The sequence below is a fragment of the Diaporthe batatas genome (genome assembly GCF_019321695.1).
Source record: "Diaporthe batatas strain CRI 302-4 chromosome Unknown Contig00004, whole genome shotgun sequence".
Lineage (NCBI taxonomy): Eukaryota > Fungi > Ascomycota > Sordariomycetes > Diaporthales > Diaporthaceae > Diaporthe > Diaporthe batatas.
The window spans coordinates 2,484,781-2,500,667 of NW_025408551.1; the positions used below are offsets into that span (position 1 = coordinate 2,484,781).

General features: G+C 53.6%; 5 protein-coding genes across 5 annotated transcripts; 3 read left to right on the top strand and 2 right to left on the bottom strand.

Annotated features, from left to right (window-relative positions):
• Nucleotides 1–546: 546 nt before the first annotated feature.
• On the top strand, nucleotides 547–1,691 carry KVR01_004347 (uncharacterized protein; the record flags this gene model as incomplete). The annotated part of the gene is made up of 3 exons (XM_044786047.1): nucleotides 547–598; nucleotides 696–1,223; nucleotides 1,279–1,691. The coding sequence occupies 3 exons, from the start codon at nucleotides 547–549 to the stop codon at nucleotides 1,689–1,691; spliced, it is 993 nt and encodes a 330-aa protein (XP_044646511.1).
• A 1,490-nt stretch (nucleotides 1,692–3,181) lies between these two features.
• Nucleotides 3,182–4,377, top strand: KVR01_004428 (F1F0 ATP synthase subunit delta). The gene is made up of 5 exons (XM_044792125.1): nucleotides 3,182–3,349; nucleotides 3,456–3,485; nucleotides 3,644–3,797; nucleotides 3,904–4,082; nucleotides 4,171–4,377. The coding sequence occupies exons 1-5, from the start codon at nucleotides 3,245–3,247 to the stop codon at nucleotides 4,201–4,203; spliced, it is 501 nt and encodes a 166-aa protein (XP_044646592.1). The 5' UTR covers nucleotides 3,182–3,244; the 3' UTR covers nucleotides 4,204–4,377.
• A 1,608-nt stretch (nucleotides 4,378–5,985) lies between these two features.
• KVR01_004187 (uncharacterized protein) lies at nucleotides 5,986–7,322 on the top strand (the record flags this gene model as incomplete). Its single annotated transcript, XM_044787570.1, has 2 exons — nucleotides 5,986–6,560; nucleotides 6,629–7,322. The coding sequence occupies 2 exons, from the start codon at nucleotides 5,986–5,988 to the stop codon at nucleotides 7,320–7,322; spliced, it is 1,269 nt and encodes a 422-aa protein (XP_044646351.1).
• A 1,511-nt stretch (nucleotides 7,323–8,833) lies between these two features.
• KVR01_004671 (uncharacterized protein) lies at nucleotides 8,834–10,012 on the bottom strand. Its single transcript, XM_044788522.1, has 3 exons — nucleotides 9,735–10,012; nucleotides 9,445–9,682; nucleotides 8,834–9,384 (listed from the first exon to the last, which is right to left on the bottom strand). Exons 1-3 carry the CDS (start codon nucleotides 9,778–9,780, stop codon nucleotides 8,907–8,909), a joined length of 762 nt encoding a protein of 253 aa, XP_044646835.1. The 5' UTR covers nucleotides 9,781–10,012; the 3' UTR covers nucleotides 8,834–8,906.
• Nucleotides 10,013–13,984: 3,972 nt separating this feature from the next.
• KVR01_004188 (uncharacterized protein) lies at nucleotides 13,985–15,368 on the bottom strand. The gene is made up of 2 exons (XM_044788319.1): nucleotides 14,466–15,368; nucleotides 13,985–14,357 (listed from the first exon to the last, which is right to left on the bottom strand). The coding sequence occupies exons 1-2, from the start codon at nucleotides 15,256–15,258 to the stop codon at nucleotides 14,218–14,220; spliced, it is 933 nt and encodes a 310-aa protein (XP_044646352.1). The 5' UTR covers nucleotides 15,259–15,368; the 3' UTR covers nucleotides 13,985–14,217.
• Between the last annotated feature and the right edge of the window lie 519 nt (nucleotides 15,369–15,887).

Consider the following 15,887-nt stretch of genomic DNA (forward strand, 5'->3'; position numbering starts at 1 on the left):
GCAGTCTGAAGAACATCTCCATGCATCAAATTGTCTGTATATCATGTAGGACCTGGTTGCTGGAGTATAACCATTCTCGTGTCGTTCTGGATCATGATCCTAGCAAGGCTACCCTACCCATCTTCTCTCTGAGTGTATCTCATGTGGCCCTCGGCAGACAGCCTCAGTCAGCCAATCCTAGATATCACACAACAACAACACTTACACTCAGCCCTTTCGCTCGGAACGCCTGACTGGAGACATACAGATTGGGTGCCAGTGAGCACTGAGAACCAAATCCGTCAAACGGCTCCACCCATTTGTGGTTCGCTGCGTGTTGGTGCTAACGCAGCATATTCAGACAGTCAGCAAATGCGCCATTTGATGACTTATCAGCATCCTTATATGATAAGAATAAGTAACAGACGTAGATTAGCTATGATTCTTTACTGACGAGAGAATGGTCATTCCTCCTGCGGTTGCTTCTCCCATATAGCTCTCGCTTTCCCTGGTCTTTGCACGACAACTTGGAACACACAGACGCATACACACTCGCACACACTCAAAATGGAAGCACCCAAGCCCGTCTACAATCTTCCCGACGATGCAGTCTGGTTCAGTAAGTGCCTCGTGGGCTATCTATCAACACGACCGTCCTTCTGAGTCCTGCACCAAGCGAACCTGTCCCGGGCCAGCAAGCTAACAGAGACGGCCAGTCACCGGCAGCTCGTCGGGCATGGGCCTCTCCCTCGCCAGGCACGTCGCCGCACACCCCACCCAGCGCGTCGTGGCCACGGCGCGCAACACCGCCAAGCTGGCCGGCAGCCTGCCCGAGGGCCCGCGGGTCCACCTGGCAGCCCTGGACGTCAGCGACGCCGGGTCCGTCAGGGCCGCGTTCGACTCGGCCGTCGCCCGGTTCGGCCGCGTCGACGTCGTCGTCAACAGCGCCGGCCACGGCCTGATGGGCGACACCGAGTCGTTCGTGGGCAACGACCAGGACCTCGGCAGGGCCCGCGGCACCGTCGAGACCAACTTCTGGGGCACCGCCCAGGTCTCCGCGCACGCCGTGCGCGTCTTCCGCGACGAGAACCCCAGGACCGGCCAGGTCGGCGGCGCGGTGCTCAACGTCACGTCCATCGGCGGGTTTGCCGGTTTCCCCGGCAGCGCCTTCTACCACGCCTCCAAGTTTGCCGTTGAGGGCTACACCGAGGCCCTGAGCAAGGAGGTGCGGCCCGACTGGAACAGTGAGTCCCCCCTCTTCACGTACGCGGTAAAAACACTTGGTTGTTCACCCGGAAGCATCCTGGGTTGCGCACCCGGCTGACCTGCGCCGTCAAAAAGTCCACTTCTGCATCGTCGAGCCCGGTGCCACAAAGACCAATTTCGCTGACGGCGGCATGGTATGGCTCACTCCTCACCCCGCCTACGCAGAACCAGACACGCCCGCCAGGCTGCTCGAGGGCTACGTGAAGAGCCCGGATTTGCAGGCCACCTGGGCGCGGCCTGAGCACGTTGCCGCGGCCATGTACGAGATTGTCGCGCGAAAAAAGGCTATCCCCTTCCGCTTCCCAACTGGTGCGCCAGCGTGGACAGTAATTAAGGCTGAGTGTGGTGAGGTGGACAAGGCCCTGGACGAGATCAAGGATCTGAGTTTCGCAGTGGACGATGGCTCGATCAACAAGAGCGGCGAATTCCTCAAGAAGACTTTCTAAGGAATACGCTGACACAGCAGCTCGAGTGTAAAATAGAAAAAGCGTGTTCTATACTAACAGAAAAGATATGTAAATTAGAACTATTATTTCGAGGTGGTAATAAAGAGTTGTTGTTACCTCTTCCGTACCTAGGTAGACTTAGATACTTGCAGCCAATTAGAGCATCCTATTTGATTACTACGTAGGAGCTCCTGCTAGGGCCATGGCAGTGCTTGTATATTGTATTCTCTCCACACTTCCATTAGCATTGTATTTTTTAATCTCTAGAGGCATTTAACACTGTGTAAATATGCTATATACGTTATATGTGTGTGCGGATTAGAAATAAAACCACTTAATAGCGAATTGCCCGATTGAAAACCAAAAGGCTCACCGCGGAGGTGCAAATTGCTCAAGCTATGTGTCTCGTCTTGACTGAAAGGTACACCAGATTCGAAACCCGAGGTCTCTCAACCTTGGATGCATCCAAAATGCATGCGATCGGCTTGGACCAACCACAGCTCGAGCACTACAGGGAGATGATCTCCATTAGGAGGACCGAACCAAAGACGCACATTCATTTCTGCAGTCACAATGCAGTGCGACTGCTTTTCTGCCTTGGGGTAAGCGCACCCGGTGCCTCCGCTGCGCAACCAGGCTCTCAAGTGATTCTGTCAGGCACAAGAGCCGCTTCAACCGCTCACCTTCTTTCGACCTCTACGTATCTTTCGCGAGTTTCTACTCCAAGCACGAGTTTTCGCATCCAATACATTACGAATTAGCGGAGATGGCTGAGGCTGCGGGGCTCGCTACAGGGACAGCCGCGCTCGTCGGCACGTTGAAAGATCGTATCGATGTCTATGGGATGAAAATCGCTGCTCTCTCACTCACTGACAGTGCCGAGGCGCCCAGGACGAATTTAGACGTGGAAAAGCTGCTTTTGTTGCAGTGGGCTGATCTGGTTTGGCTGGCCGATGAGATATCTCAGTGAGCACCCACGGACGACCAGCCTCCTAGGGGAATGGGCAGCAGAGTCAGAATTAGTGACACTGCGGTTCTTCTTCTAGGGACTGGGCCAGGTGGAGCAGAAACCACAAGAGGGCATCCTCAGAAGTCTGCTGTTCTAGCTCCTGGACAAGTATCGAGATCTGATTGACGGCCTTGACGAGTTCGAGGGGAGGCATCTCCAAGGCCCAGCGGCGCAGCGGCAGAACATGGGTGGAAAAGGCTGCAAATGATGCTTTGTGGCTGGAGGTGCGAGACAAGATACAGTCACTGCGGACTGCTCATTTCAACAGCATGCTCGTACATGTCGAGCGGCACACGGTTTTGAAATAAGTGCTTGTTTGAGTCTCCGATAAATGTCTCTGTCGCAAAACAGCTTCAAGAGGTGTGACGTTGGGCGAATTGGGCGACGTACTCTGTACCGGCTGAGTCAGCAACCGTCGCACGTGATTGCCAAGAGGCAGGCTCGTTCCGGAACCTTGGAAAGCATTCTCTCGCCCCGTCAACCGCGCTCGGAGCTCTCAGGTCTGCGAAGCCGCGAACACACATCAATTGGTCCACCAGCCATCATGAACTCCCTCCGCATCGCCTCCCGCGCAGCTCTCCGGGCACGCCCCGCCGCCATCCGGGCCCCTCTGCAGCGAAGAGGCTACGCCGAGGCCGTCAACGACAAGGCAAGTCGCCCCCGAAACCGAGGCCCTCGACCCTCGACCCGACGAATCCCGCGCCGCACCCGATCATGGAGCTTTCTCCGCTGACTGACTTTGCGACGGCAAACAGATCAAGCTCAGCTTGGCCCTGCCCCACCAGGTACGACGACGACGACGACGACCTTCCCTTCCCTCCCCACATCCGCCCTTCTGCCAATGGCTATTGGAAATAGAAGACGAGAGACATGGACGGACAGGATGCGCGGGCGAAACGGGCGATTGAACCGCGATGGCTAATTACCTCATGCGTCACTGCAGACCCTCTACAAGTCCCAGGATGTCGTCCAGGTCAACCTCCCCGCCGAGTCGGGAGAGATGGGTGTCCTCGCCAACCACGTCCCCTCCATTGAGCAGCTGAAGCCCGGCCTGGTTGAGATCGTCGAGGAGAGCGGCAACAGCAAGCAGTTCTTCCGTATGTAGCCCGAAGACCCAGTACCCCAACCGACCGTCGAGGTATCATAAGCATTGGGGGCAATGGCGGAGTGCGGGAGGAAGCTGACAAGGCCGTGTCATCGCAGTGTCCGGAGGCTTCGCCGTCGTCCAGCCCAACTCGGCCCTGAGCATCAACGCCGTCGAGGCCTACCCCCTGGAGGACTTCAGCGCCGAGGCCGTCCGCAACCAACTCGCCGAGGCCCAGAAGATCGCCAACGGCAGCGGCAGCGAGCAGGACATTGCTGAGGCTAAGATTGAGGTGGAGGCAAGTGACGTCCCAGTGGTTGCCCCATGCAGAGCGGCAGGGCGCCAGTCTTGGAAATGGAACCGCCATGCTGACTTGTCATCCCTAGGTTCTCGAGACTCTGCAGGCTTCTCTGAAGTAGAGTGGTGGTTATATCGCGCCCATGTAGAATACCAATCCTGAAGATCTGATCGTCCACAAATACGCATGGCTGGAACAGTGATCGTCTCCATGATATTACGTCAATGGGGCATCGAGCATCTCGTTGGAGAGTGGTCCAATTAGACATGATATTGGCCAACAGGCCTCTACACCGAAGCACTTGACGCTTGCTTTGTGGCTAATGCTCATGTGTTTTGACCTCGTATTAATATGTGTCTCAGGGCCATCCTCAGAAACCGACACATGATCTTGAGCATCGATATCCCTACATCCTCCATCGCCAGCCCTGTTCGTTCCTTCCGTGGCCCTGACAGCCTCGGGTCATCAAGATATCAGGACCTGGCAGCTACTACGGATCTGTCACAGCTTTCTGGCACCACGTTCGACCGAGTCGCCGCTTCTCTTGCCTTCGTAATCGGGTTGCGGCTTCCAGTCTATTCCCTGCCTGTGCTCGCTCACTTCTACAAGCCTATGTCTCGACCGAATCGAGTGACAACCCGATACAGGGTCGCGCCCTGTTGGGCTCACACCCTATGCATCTTTCTATCATCAGCACCAATGCCTGTCGGTTTGCCCCTTCGTTTCATGGAATAGCAACTACGAGACTTGTCCATTTCCGCACCCTGAATGCCATTAGAAAAGATACCGTTATTAACACCTGCTTCACACTCCCGCACTGTCAACAACATCCTCACGCTTCCCTGCAACAACACACTGGGGGCCTGCAAGCCCGACGTCAGTCTTCCAAATCATCACCCAGAGTTACTCTTCCCGCTGCGGCGGAACCCATCTACCTTGTCGAGAAGGACCAATATCGACGAGACACCGAGGTCACACGGCATCCCCACCATCCGCTCTCACGTTAGCCTTGAAAGTGCAACGCCCGTCATGCCCCTCAGGACTCTTCGCCGTGTATCTGGGGATCCCAACCTCGCCATGCCGCCGCCACCGACGCCAGGACCCTCTGGCTGCACGATGGCGGAAGCGCGCGAGTTCTTTGAGCAACATGGGGTCGACCGTCCTGCCGGCTAGCTCTCGGAAGAACGGACGAGCAGCCCTCCCACCGCTAGCAGCGGCTTCGTCTCAGTGCAAGATCTGTCCAAGGTTTTTGCAAGCCTCGATGGGGCAGCCAGTGCCGACCCTTCCTCTGTGAGGACCTGCCACGTCTGTCTGGCCAGGGTCTCGAACCTCCGCACGTACTGCACGTCGTGTGGACACCCCCTCTGCAAAACTTGTTCCTGCCCCGTTCCGGAGGGGGCCGACGAAGCGCACAAGGCTTTCGAGGAGTCGGGGGGCGTCCACCTCACCATTCGCGATGGCGAGACCCTTACCAGCTACAACAGGAGCGTGCCGAATTCGCCGACCAAGGAACTTCAGGATCCCGTAGAAGAGACCAACGGTGGAACGCATCGACTGAGCACTGGACACGAGCACAAAGCTGGAGAGAGCTCCTCCCATCGGAGTTCCGCCACCAGACCCCCACCAAAACCTACGGGGTCTGGGAAATCGTCGCCTGTGAAGGAAAACCCCTTTATTGTCGCAGATCGTCTCTCGGGAGGCGGACCATCAACCTCAAAACAATCCAAGACAAGCCAGGCCACCAGGAGAGTCACCACGCCGTCCGACTGTGTTTCTCGTCGATCCGATAGCGAACACAAGGACGAGCATTGTAGCGACCCAACCTGCCGGGCGACTCACCCGGGACACCGGCCTTATCGCCATAGTGTCAGCTGCAGTGAACTTCGGCCAGCACACAGCCTCGATGAGACTTCCGGCGACGGCCCAGAGCGGAGCGGACCCCAATCTTCTCATCGTGAGCGTCATGAACATGGCGGGCGTGAGCCAGTTCATCGCTATCACGGGGATGAAAGCCCCTGGCGGGACGAGCGGGATGACCGCCGAGGAAGAGAGCCCGTCGATCAACGAGATCGTCACGAGTACGGGTCTTCCTCTCGACGTCGGCCGAGAACCCATGATGTTGAAAGTATTGAGAGCCACGAGCGACACTACGAATACCCGCGTAGCCACTCGCCGGATCAAGAACCGTCGCGTCGTAGATCTCATCGTCGTGGCGAGTACAGAGACGAACTTGAACCTTGGAAACGCCGTCAGAGAAGCCGCAACCGCTCTCCTCCAGACTCGCTGTACAGCAGACCAGATCATCCCAGCCACGTCAGCAGCAACAGGCCTGACGAGTTCCACACAAGGCATGCCTACCCACGAGGCGGAAACACGCGCTCGCGAGAGCACGTTACAAGCAACCGTTCTCGTCGCCCGACCGGCCCTGCGCACCGGTACTGGCCCAACGACCAAACAGAAGAGGAGGACTTTCGTGACGTGCGCAGAAGACTGAGTCCCAGCAAGCCAAGAACTTCACACCCGTCTCACCCCAACCAACCATCAAGGGACGGCAGGACCAGGCTCTCCCAGGACGACGCAGAGAGGAGCCTGAGAAAGATCCGTTCCGAAGCGCGGCTCCTCCTCTCCAAGATCTCGGGGCCTGAGGACGAGTCCAGGGAGCACGCGCCGCTGCGGCGCCGCACGACGTTCCAAGACCTCAGGCCAGCAGCAGGTCTCGCTGTGCCGAGCTCTGCCACTTCTTTAGCCGGCGAGACCTCGCCGGAGGGGCCGAGGCTGTCGGCCCGGGAGAAGGGGAAGGGGAGGGCTGGTCCCTCTGAGCCGCGTCGCCAGAGCAAGTCCCACTACCCCGCCGCTGAGGAGGACTCGGAGCACCGGGAGGGCGACCGCATGTCGACGGCCGGGGGCCCTATACTGGGCTCACTGGCGCACCCGGCCGCTCCCCGTCGTCGGACGAGCGCCGAGGCGGGCGGTGGTGAGCACCAGTGTGACTGGAAGGAGAAGTACGACGCCCTCAGGGCGGAGGTCGATCAGGCCGCCTCCGGTGCCGCCGAGGCTGGCGATGACCACCAGTGCGGGTGGAGGGAGAAGTACGCCGCGCTCAAGAAGCCGGAGGACGGCGAGGGCCAGGGCCAGCGGGACGATATCGGCCTGGAGGGGCTGACGATCGTGCTGCACCTCAGAGGCAGGGACGACCTCGTCATCAACACGGACTTGAGGGAGCTGGATGCCAAGGGATGAGTGAGTCTGGTCTGGGTGGGGGGGGGGCCTGCTCAGGGCGTGACTTAGGTGCCCGAACTTCCTTGTCGTGGCTATCTCGGTGGGGGAGAAGGAGAACGAAAGAGGATGGATGGCTCGGCGAGGTGATGGATGGCTCGGGCTCGAGTTTCGCGCTCGTGAGATTGAGCGAGTGAGTGCCCTAGGTACGTTAGCAGGCAGGTTAGAGGGTATTCTTTAGTCCTTCATGATAGGTGGGTAGATGCGTAGGTGGTAGTTTAGTCTGTCTTGTGCAGTATCCGATAGAGACTCCTAGGTAATACCGTGCCGTAATTGAAGCTGGATGGTGACGTCCTGTTTAGCTCGAGCACATACGGGAGAGTTTATTGAGTCTTCTTATACCGTTTTTAGCATTGTGCTTCTTTTAACGCTGGGTCTTTGAGTGTTTATCACTGTGTGAAGGTGCCACATACCTAGGTACGTTTTATACGTATCAGGATTAGAAATGAAACCACCCAGGTCCTGGGATTGAATCGGTCGTTAGGGAGCGCTCAAAGGCGCACATTTTGATGATACTCTTGAATCCTGAAGGCGTGTTCCTTCCGCCCAGTAACTGGTGCCGTGTCGATACCACTTGTCGGAAGCTGATACAAAGGGTCAAGTGCTACTTCAGGGTGATTCTAAAATGGGGATCTTGCATGAGGGAAATTGGTGGTGGAAGATCTCATATTGGGGTGGCGGTATATGACATGTGACTTGGACGATAGCAGTAGCTCGCGCCATTTGTGATTCGGTTGGTCATTATGGATTTAACATTTTGGATCGCTATACATCTAGATGTGGAAGTAGTGGTGGTGGGAGTAGTCAGGTCCGGGTACAAGAGTCTGCGCAGCCCTTTTGCGTGAGACTCCGCGTCCCAATGCGCTCTGCTCTCGGAAGTTTCAAGTGCGGCTTGTCCCTTCTGTCTTACACTATTCAACTCAGACTGTTATAGCCTCAGGGAACAAGGACACAGCCAAGTACCGGTATAACACCGAATATAACGAGGCATATTAGGGCCGAGACCTAGCCGCCCAGTCCAAAAATCACCGCCAGGCGTGATCTCATCCGCTCGTGGTTCACCTGACACATCGTCTTTGGTCTCTGGTGGTCCATGTCTGGCCTCGAGTTTGGAAAGGTGGTCTCGCAACTGGGGCATGTTCCGAATGATTGAGCGAAACGGCTATCCAACCCGAATGATTCGGATCGAAACATTGTCAAGTCAAGTCCCAGGCGCTTCTCAAAAGAGTTTGCGATTGGCTGTGAAGAGATCGTGAGTGCAATGATAACGAATCCTGCCGCATCGGGAGCTTCTCCGACCGCCATTTCTGTATTGTTGATGCCGGTTTTATCTTTTCAGTCATAGAGAACTCTCAACAGGTGGATTGGGTCGGTCTTGCTGAGATAGAGACCCGGATGATCCAAGACCATCTCGTCTACCTAGGTAGGAAGAAGCGGTCACCCTGGTGTAAATGAACCCTCACAATGGTAGAATCTACGGAGAAGAAAAAAATGAGTGTATTCTAATTATTCTCCTAGTACGAGAAATCGAGTCGATAAGAAGCACTTTTATAAGTGTGCCTTGAAACCATGGCTTGCCGCACTATCGTTTCCTCCCGTGGCATCTGGCAGCTCTTGAGGAGCACTCGCGGCGGGGGCCGTACTGTTTTGGTCTTGTTCCTGGCGTGCCATCATCAACCTCATTTTGTTCTTCTGCTCCAACTCCATCAGTTGCATCTGATAGTCTCGCAGTGCATGGTTGCTACAACCCTCCGGGTGACCCGAGGGCCATCTAGTATCAGGGACTTCCGAGAATTCATTGCTGGCCGCTCCGACCTGGTTGATTGCGTCTGCGACTCTCAGCTGCAGATTTCGCTGTGCCTGCAGCCTGGCTGCGTGCATCGTCGAATCAGATTCATGTTGCTCCCACATTCTCCCCTGGGACACTCTATCTAGAGTCCCAGGTGGCAATTCAGAAATGTATTGGTCGACCTCATCGGTGGCGGACGTGCGAATATCGCTAGTCTCGTAACCAGGTGAAGGATCCCTGCAAGAAGTTTTGTCAGTGGCCGTCTCTCGTTCGTTGTCGATGGAGACATGTTCGCACTTCGAGTTTTCCAAACTACTAGGTGCATCTTCCACGTCGTTGCCAGAAGAAACCCCATTCTCCTCGTGTTCTCCTGTTTCATTTCGTGATTTCTCTGCTGATAGGCTCTGGGTGTGGCCTGAAAGCCCCTGGTCTCCATCGACGCTTGACGTAGACCCGTCAACCTCTTTCTTCGTCAAAAGTAAGAGTCCACTGGCCTCTGGCTGAGTGTTACGTAGCTCCTCGGCCCCGATCACCTCTGCGCGCGTTTTCAGCTTCAATCGACAACCATGAGAGCAGTGTAAACTTACCTGAGGGAGGACCACTCACCCTCTCCCCTGTTTTGGTGCTCGCCATCTTCGCAACAGAGTGCGGCCAAAGTATGAGGTTCAAATTCGTGAAATACAACAACGAGTTAAGGAATCCGCTCACTTGTTTCAACTCAGACCACACTCACTTTTCCCAAGGGTTGCTACGAGAAGTTGCCACGATCACACTACGCCTGAGGAAGAGAGTCCAGTGGAAGAGAACAAGATCTGCAAGTGGCAGAGAAGGTTGGTTGGTTGGTTGGTCGGTTGGTTGGTTGGTGCCTGATCCTGTATTTCCGTTCCGCTTGGCGGCCCTATTGGGGCTGACCAATTCAGCTTGGTGGAGAAACAACCGTGGACCCGCTCGTGGCAGCCTGGACTGCTCCTTTTGTGTGACCACCCCCCCTCCCCTCCAGCAGTGGTTCCGTTGGCTCGCCAGGTGAGGCGGGGCAGACTTTTGAATCAAGGTTGCATCAAGCAAGTGTAAAAACGCATACTTGGAAGAGCGCTGCGCCCCCGATCTTGTCTATTTGTCAATTAATTGCATAGTTGTTCCGGACTGTCTTCTTGTATACCGAAGCCTCCCCTAGTGAGCCTTTTGAAACTCTTGATTGAACAGTGACTGTTCGTGTCGAATCTTCCGACTTCCGTCAACCCTTTGGGGCGAACATTTCTGGCAACGCGGCTTGCTGGAACAAGTCTCCCTCCATTAGAAACAAATTTATCTCCAGCAGGAACAAATCTATCTTCTGTGCCGATGCAATTCATTGTGCACGATCAAATCGTCTCAGTTATGAGGCCGACAGAACAATATCATGGAAAACCTGTCCATACTCTGTTACAAGCAATGCGTCCAAATTCTAGTCTTCATTCCGAAATAACTGCAGCTAAAATTCTTGGTTGACTGTCTAGTTGGTCGAAGACAATGGAAAGACAAACAAGAAAAGCTTCCCAGCAGCCCGGGGTGCATGTGGACCGACCCAATGCTACCTAGGTAGCAATGCCAACGTGTGCTGAGCAGGCAGGGCCATTTGCATGCTGGGACGCATCAAAGCTTTGTTGTTGTGTCCACCACATCAAATCGAGAGCTAAATCACGTCCTAAAGTTGAGATCGTGGTCCGTCACCTTCGATGCCCATGGATCGACTCGCTCCGTGTATTCAAACGACGGGTGGGCACTTCTACGGAATGCTTCTCATATTGGATTTTCTATCTCCAGCATGCCCCCGCCGTGCTAACTGATACCAACCCTTTCAGTGGTTCCGATTTCCATGCAGGAGCAGCTAAAATGTGCGATGTGTATCGATACTCCTCTTTGAAGATTTCGGCAGCCTGTTCTCCTGGTGGCGACGGAGGGTTCCTCTGGGAGAGAGATCAATCTATATCGTTAGTTCCAGATCCGAGAGAACTGCCTATTACAGCATCTGCGTTGCCGCCAAACCATTGACCACCGGCGGATGATCAGTGACGAGCCGATCGATTCATTCACGAGCCTTGGCTTTTAAAGAGACAGTACTTCCGCGACGCCTACTCTATTTCTGGTCCAGAGAGTAGTTTCATTTCTAATCCCCATACATATATGAAACGTACATAGCGCCTTCAAATAGTGGTAAACACTTAAGACCCAGTGTTCCGTTCTAAAGAGCCAGAATACAATGCCAATAACAGTACAGAGATAATGCAATACATCTGTGACACGTGGCCACAACCTGACCACAGCCTCGCACAGGTGCCGTATAGACAAGGCTAGGAGGTACCGCTCCCGACGGTGCCGCTGATAGTCGACACAAGTGGCCCAAGGGCTAACCTGCCACGGTGCTAGAGTCAAAGCCGGCAAAGCAGTAATACATCACGAGACTCCAAAAGAGTGCGAGTGCTGGCGGATCCATGAGCAGAGAGACTCTGGTGAGACTTACGATGATATGGGGCGAGCCGCCTATCGAGTTCAGATACAAAGACCTCATGCCCAAGGTGAACTTTCCAAGGCTCGCGACCAAAGAAAATTTGCAAGGCGTGGGTGATTTCATTTCTGATCCCCAGATACACAAAGCGTATATAGTGCCTTTACATAGTAGTTAACACTTAGAGGCCTAGTGTTTAAAAGAACACAATACTAATAATAGTGTATATAGGATGTAATGTGTGGGCATGTGACCTTAGCCTTATACTAGATAGATAAGGCTAGGTCTGACGGCATGGGCTTAAATACTGCTAGGTTACTAATTGGTCGAAATGGTTATTAAGTCTTTTGGCCGGGACGTCTGTTATGCAGCAGTTGATGGGTCCGTCTCACTAGGAGGCATTACTGCTAATAAGGCTGCTGACTAGAGGGTGGTAAAGTAGCTCTACGGTGAGACTAGTATAATAGTCTCTTGAGATAGCCCCTAACTATAAGAGTAGAATCATATAAAGAGGGCCTAGCCAACAAAGAAACAAAATACATTCCCCATAAACATACTCGACAACCACTTAGAACGACCCTTGCCAGGTATGCCTGTCCAAATCATAGCCCCCATCCCAACCATATAGCTAATAGAATAGCTCCGCCATAGTGGCCAACATACCCTAGGGTACTCAAGAGAGCCTTCCGATACGACTTTTACAAAAAGACCAAACCACTCTCAGAAAGCTAAAGAGAGTTCATTTGCTACACACTAAATTAAAAATCACGTGAGCAAAACGGAAGAGCAACACCTGATCCGGCTCTTCTTCCAGATGTCATCATCCCGGCACCAGGAAACCCCCCTTGGGGCGTACCGTCAACACCTGCAAAATCACAGACACGCATCACGAGACGGATTCATTGGTTCTTTGAGTAAGAGGAGACGAGTCAACATGCCGGAGTCCCCGAGATCCCCACCGTCTGTATTCGCTCAGTACTTTTACGCTGTCGCACGAGATGAGCCGGAGAATATTTTGCAGGCCATCCTCGCCGAAGAATCGAAAAGGAAACCCGCCAAAGCTCCGGTTTCCATTTCTGGTGGCAAGGGATCTTCGGGTGTACGTCAAGTTGCTCAAAATAAAGCATGTCAGCCGGCCAGAACTGGAGGCCCTCCACCGACAATGGCGAGAAACTCTGTTTCCGGAACATCCACGGATAAAAATCCCCAAGGACGACGACAGGCAAGCTGTTGCAGGAAACATAAAGTCCCATCCGGGCTCAGCATTGCGCAGATTTATGGGGAAAAGACCTCACACGGCAGCTCCGCTGCGCCGCCCGCAAACCAAAGTCCGTCCCGGTATGGGTCGTAACTTAGAGGGCCAATAGTCCCATGCTTGAACTCAGGCACTGAGGGCATGAGACAGAGTGCTACCAAGGCCATGGGCGACATGGGATTTAAAGACGCCATATATTATACACTGACATCAGATCTATCAATGATGTGGGCAACTCCTTGGAGGATGCATCAAGCTTTTTTTTGGTCGGGCTTTGGAGAACGGTGGTCTCTATGTGGTTTCGTTTCTGTTCCCCATACATATAATAAAACGTATGTGGCTCGGGCGTCTTCCTACAGTGTTGGAGACCAAAGCTGTCCAAAATTGAGAATTGGGGCACATCAAATTCTTGCAGTGGGGTGGCGCTATTTTCAACCAGATAGAGCCACAATTTAAAATCCTTCCCAGACAACCTCAAGGAATGTCGAGAGGGACAGCCGCTCTGGAGGTGCAGGCAAGATGACAACGCGGGCCTTGAAGAGCTGACTGAGCCTGGAGTAAGAGCGCTTTTGCATTTAGCCCAGGGCTCGGAGAAGAAGGGGTGCGTTCTTTTCTGCAGGCCTGCCTCCAAAGCTAAGGTTTTCCACCGTGTAGGCATTGGATTATATCCTGGGGAAGGAATTCGCAAACAGTACACTGGTGGTTACCGTGAGTACTTTACCGAGAGCATGACTGTGCAAGATATAGATCTTATATAGGCCGAAAACTTGGAGGCTGCAATTCAGGCTTCATTCACCTTGATTCTAGCAAATTTGACATCAATAGATCCCGTGCAGTACTTTTACAATATATGGAAACGGATACGGTCTACCAGGTGGGATATCCTGCATACCTACTTAGGTATCATGTGTTAGAGTTACTGAAAAGTCTGTTACGATTGGGTACAAACGTATTTTGTTGAGCCTAGAAAAGGATCGAATGGGCCCTTGAGACCCGTGGACACGCGACAGCTTGTCAGCACAAGTTCTCGAGATGTTGCTCTTGCTGAATTAACTCTGGGAAGCCAGTGCGGCGCCGAGAGCACCACAGCCTTGGTGCCACTGCAAATTGATTATATATGTACTCCTGCTTGAGATATACTTTAAGAGCCGCGATAACTTGGGCAATCGAGGAGTTGCGATGATTTCCTGCTCCGCTCCGGCCCAGGTAGACAAGACCATGCATCTCACCCCTTTCTCAAGAGCCCGACTTCTCAGCCAAGTAGGGTGTTCCTTTTGCTTTTGGGTAAAGGCACACGAGTGTCAAAGAAAGAGTATCTTGCTCGAAACACTCATTCACTCGGATTCCGCCCCTGTCGCCTCTTACGAATGCTTTGCTGTTCCCAGCCCTGCTTCGTTCTCAGGACGTCAACAGTCTCAACGAAACCGACGAGAATGATCCTCTGTCCACTAGTGATTTTGGCGCCGGCATCTAATTGAGCGTAGAATTTCAGTATGCAACCATGACCAACCGTGATGTTCAACCAAGATAGATTTCGCCAGTTTCTAGCGTCTGATTTCGAGAGAGGGTCACACTTACGCTCCAATCCAGCGTCATGTATGAGCAGTCCGCCCTGCTGCACGCGAAAGGTGTCCCCACTCCCCTTGAAGAACGTGCCGCCGCCCGAGAAGGCATCGTGGTGATTGAGCAACAGCGAGAAACTCATGAGGCAGCCATCGCTGTGGAGTGAAAGCGACGCCTGCTTCGAGGGAATAGGATATACCGGCACACCAACGAGCGGCTTCCTCATACTATTAGCAGTCTCATCATCCTCTGACCCAGCGTAACAGACGACGAACAGATCCTTGAGACCAAGATCCCGGGGTCTGAACCCAGCCGTGCTGGCCATCTGGGTTAGAATCCTCTCTGCAACCCATTCATGGATCGCATCACCAACAGTCTTGCCACGGGCAGCGGATCCATCGCCGGCAGACTGCTGCGTCAGCTCCGACACGGGCACGTCCGTCGTGGCGAACTTCTCGTGCCGGTCGGTCTGTAGACCACCCTGGCGCTGGACGTAGTCGACGACCGAATCGAGTATCAACTCGCACTCTTGAACGCTGAATATTTTTGGTAGTATAGTAGGCTGAAGACGTTGTTCCGGTGTGAGGATGTATGCCGTCCGGTTTTGAGCACATGTCCGTCCCGAGGGCGGTGGGAGCTCGGCAAGCTTTGCGCGCCGGGCTCGTTCCGCGCGGTCCTGGAGCTCTTTTTTTAAATCGGCCGAGGTCGAATCTGTATCTTCGCCAAATAGGTCAAAGTCTTCTTCCGAACTCGAGGGATCAGGCGAGGAGGCCGCGTTGGCGTCAGGTGCTGGTCCAGCCCCAGACATTTTTCTTTGGGGATGCTATTACCAGACAAGGATGGAATAAGACTCCTTAAATGACCGGAAAATAATAAATTGTAATATTCGGGGGTTTTCTTTTACAATATACGAACAATCACCCATCTTTCTGCTCGTCGTTATATGGAGTCATCCCAAGCACTCATTGAACAATTCTAGTACGGAAATACTCCGTACCAGTACCTAGACATGCTCAGCTGGACGGCAGCTGGCCTCCAGCTGGCAGGCTCTTGCGTAGATCAAACTCACACGGTATATTCGAGTTGCCGTTGCCTGCACTGGAGTTGTTTCTTCTGCAGCATTCTCATACAAAACGACTTATACGGAATCGAGGAAGACGATGTCAGTATCCTAAAGATCAGTACCGCGTGGTCGATATTCCGTGACAGTTAGTCCATGGCATGAATGATTGTGGTTATGCTAGCGAGCCTCGCATCCAAACCAGACTTGTATCTCATGCGCGTATTAGCACAGAAGGACTCATATGTATATATTCCTATAAATTCACCACGTGGGATAGTGCATGTCTAGTATAGTGTGAAGTTTTGTTGAAACAAAAAGCAGACCGACCTCTATTCATCAACGACATACTCTCTCTCTCGCTTTAAGCTTCGGTG

Excerpts from the sequence above, each read along its gene's own strand:
- KVR01_004428 (XM_044792125.1), top strand. The coding sequence starts at position 3,245 with ATGAACTCCCTCCGCATCGCCTCCCGCGCAGCTCTCCGGGCACGCCCC. Across the intron at positions 3,350-3,455 it reads CCGAGGCCGTCAACGACAAG|ATCAAGCTCAGCTTGGCCCT; the intron begins GCAAGTCGCCCC and ends GACGGCAAACAG. Across the intron at positions 4,083-4,170 it reads AGGCTAAGATTGAGGTGGAG|GTTCTCGAGACTCTGCAGGC; the intron begins GCAAGTGACGTC and ends TGTCATCCCTAG.
- KVR01_004671 (XM_044788522.1), bottom strand. The coding sequence starts at position 9,780 with ATGGCGAGCACCAAAACAGGGGAGAGGGTGAGTGGTCCTCCCTCAG. Across the intron at positions 9,683-9,734 it reads GGTGAGTGGTCCTCCCTCAG|AGGTGATCGGGGCCGAGGAG; the intron begins GTAAGTTTACAC and ends AAACGCGCGCAG. Across the intron at positions 9,385-9,444 it reads AGTAGTTTGGAAAACTCGAA|GGATCCTTCACCTGGTTACG; the intron begins GTGCGAACATGT and ends AACTTCTTGCAG.
- KVR01_004188 (XM_044788319.1), bottom strand. The coding sequence starts at position 15,258 with ATGTCTGGGGCTGGACCAGCACCTGACGCCAACGCGGCCTCCTCGCCT. Across the intron at positions 14,358-14,465 it reads ACATGACGCTGGATTGGAGC|ATGCCGGCGCCAAAATCACT; the intron begins GTAAGTGTGACC and ends ACGCTCAATTAG.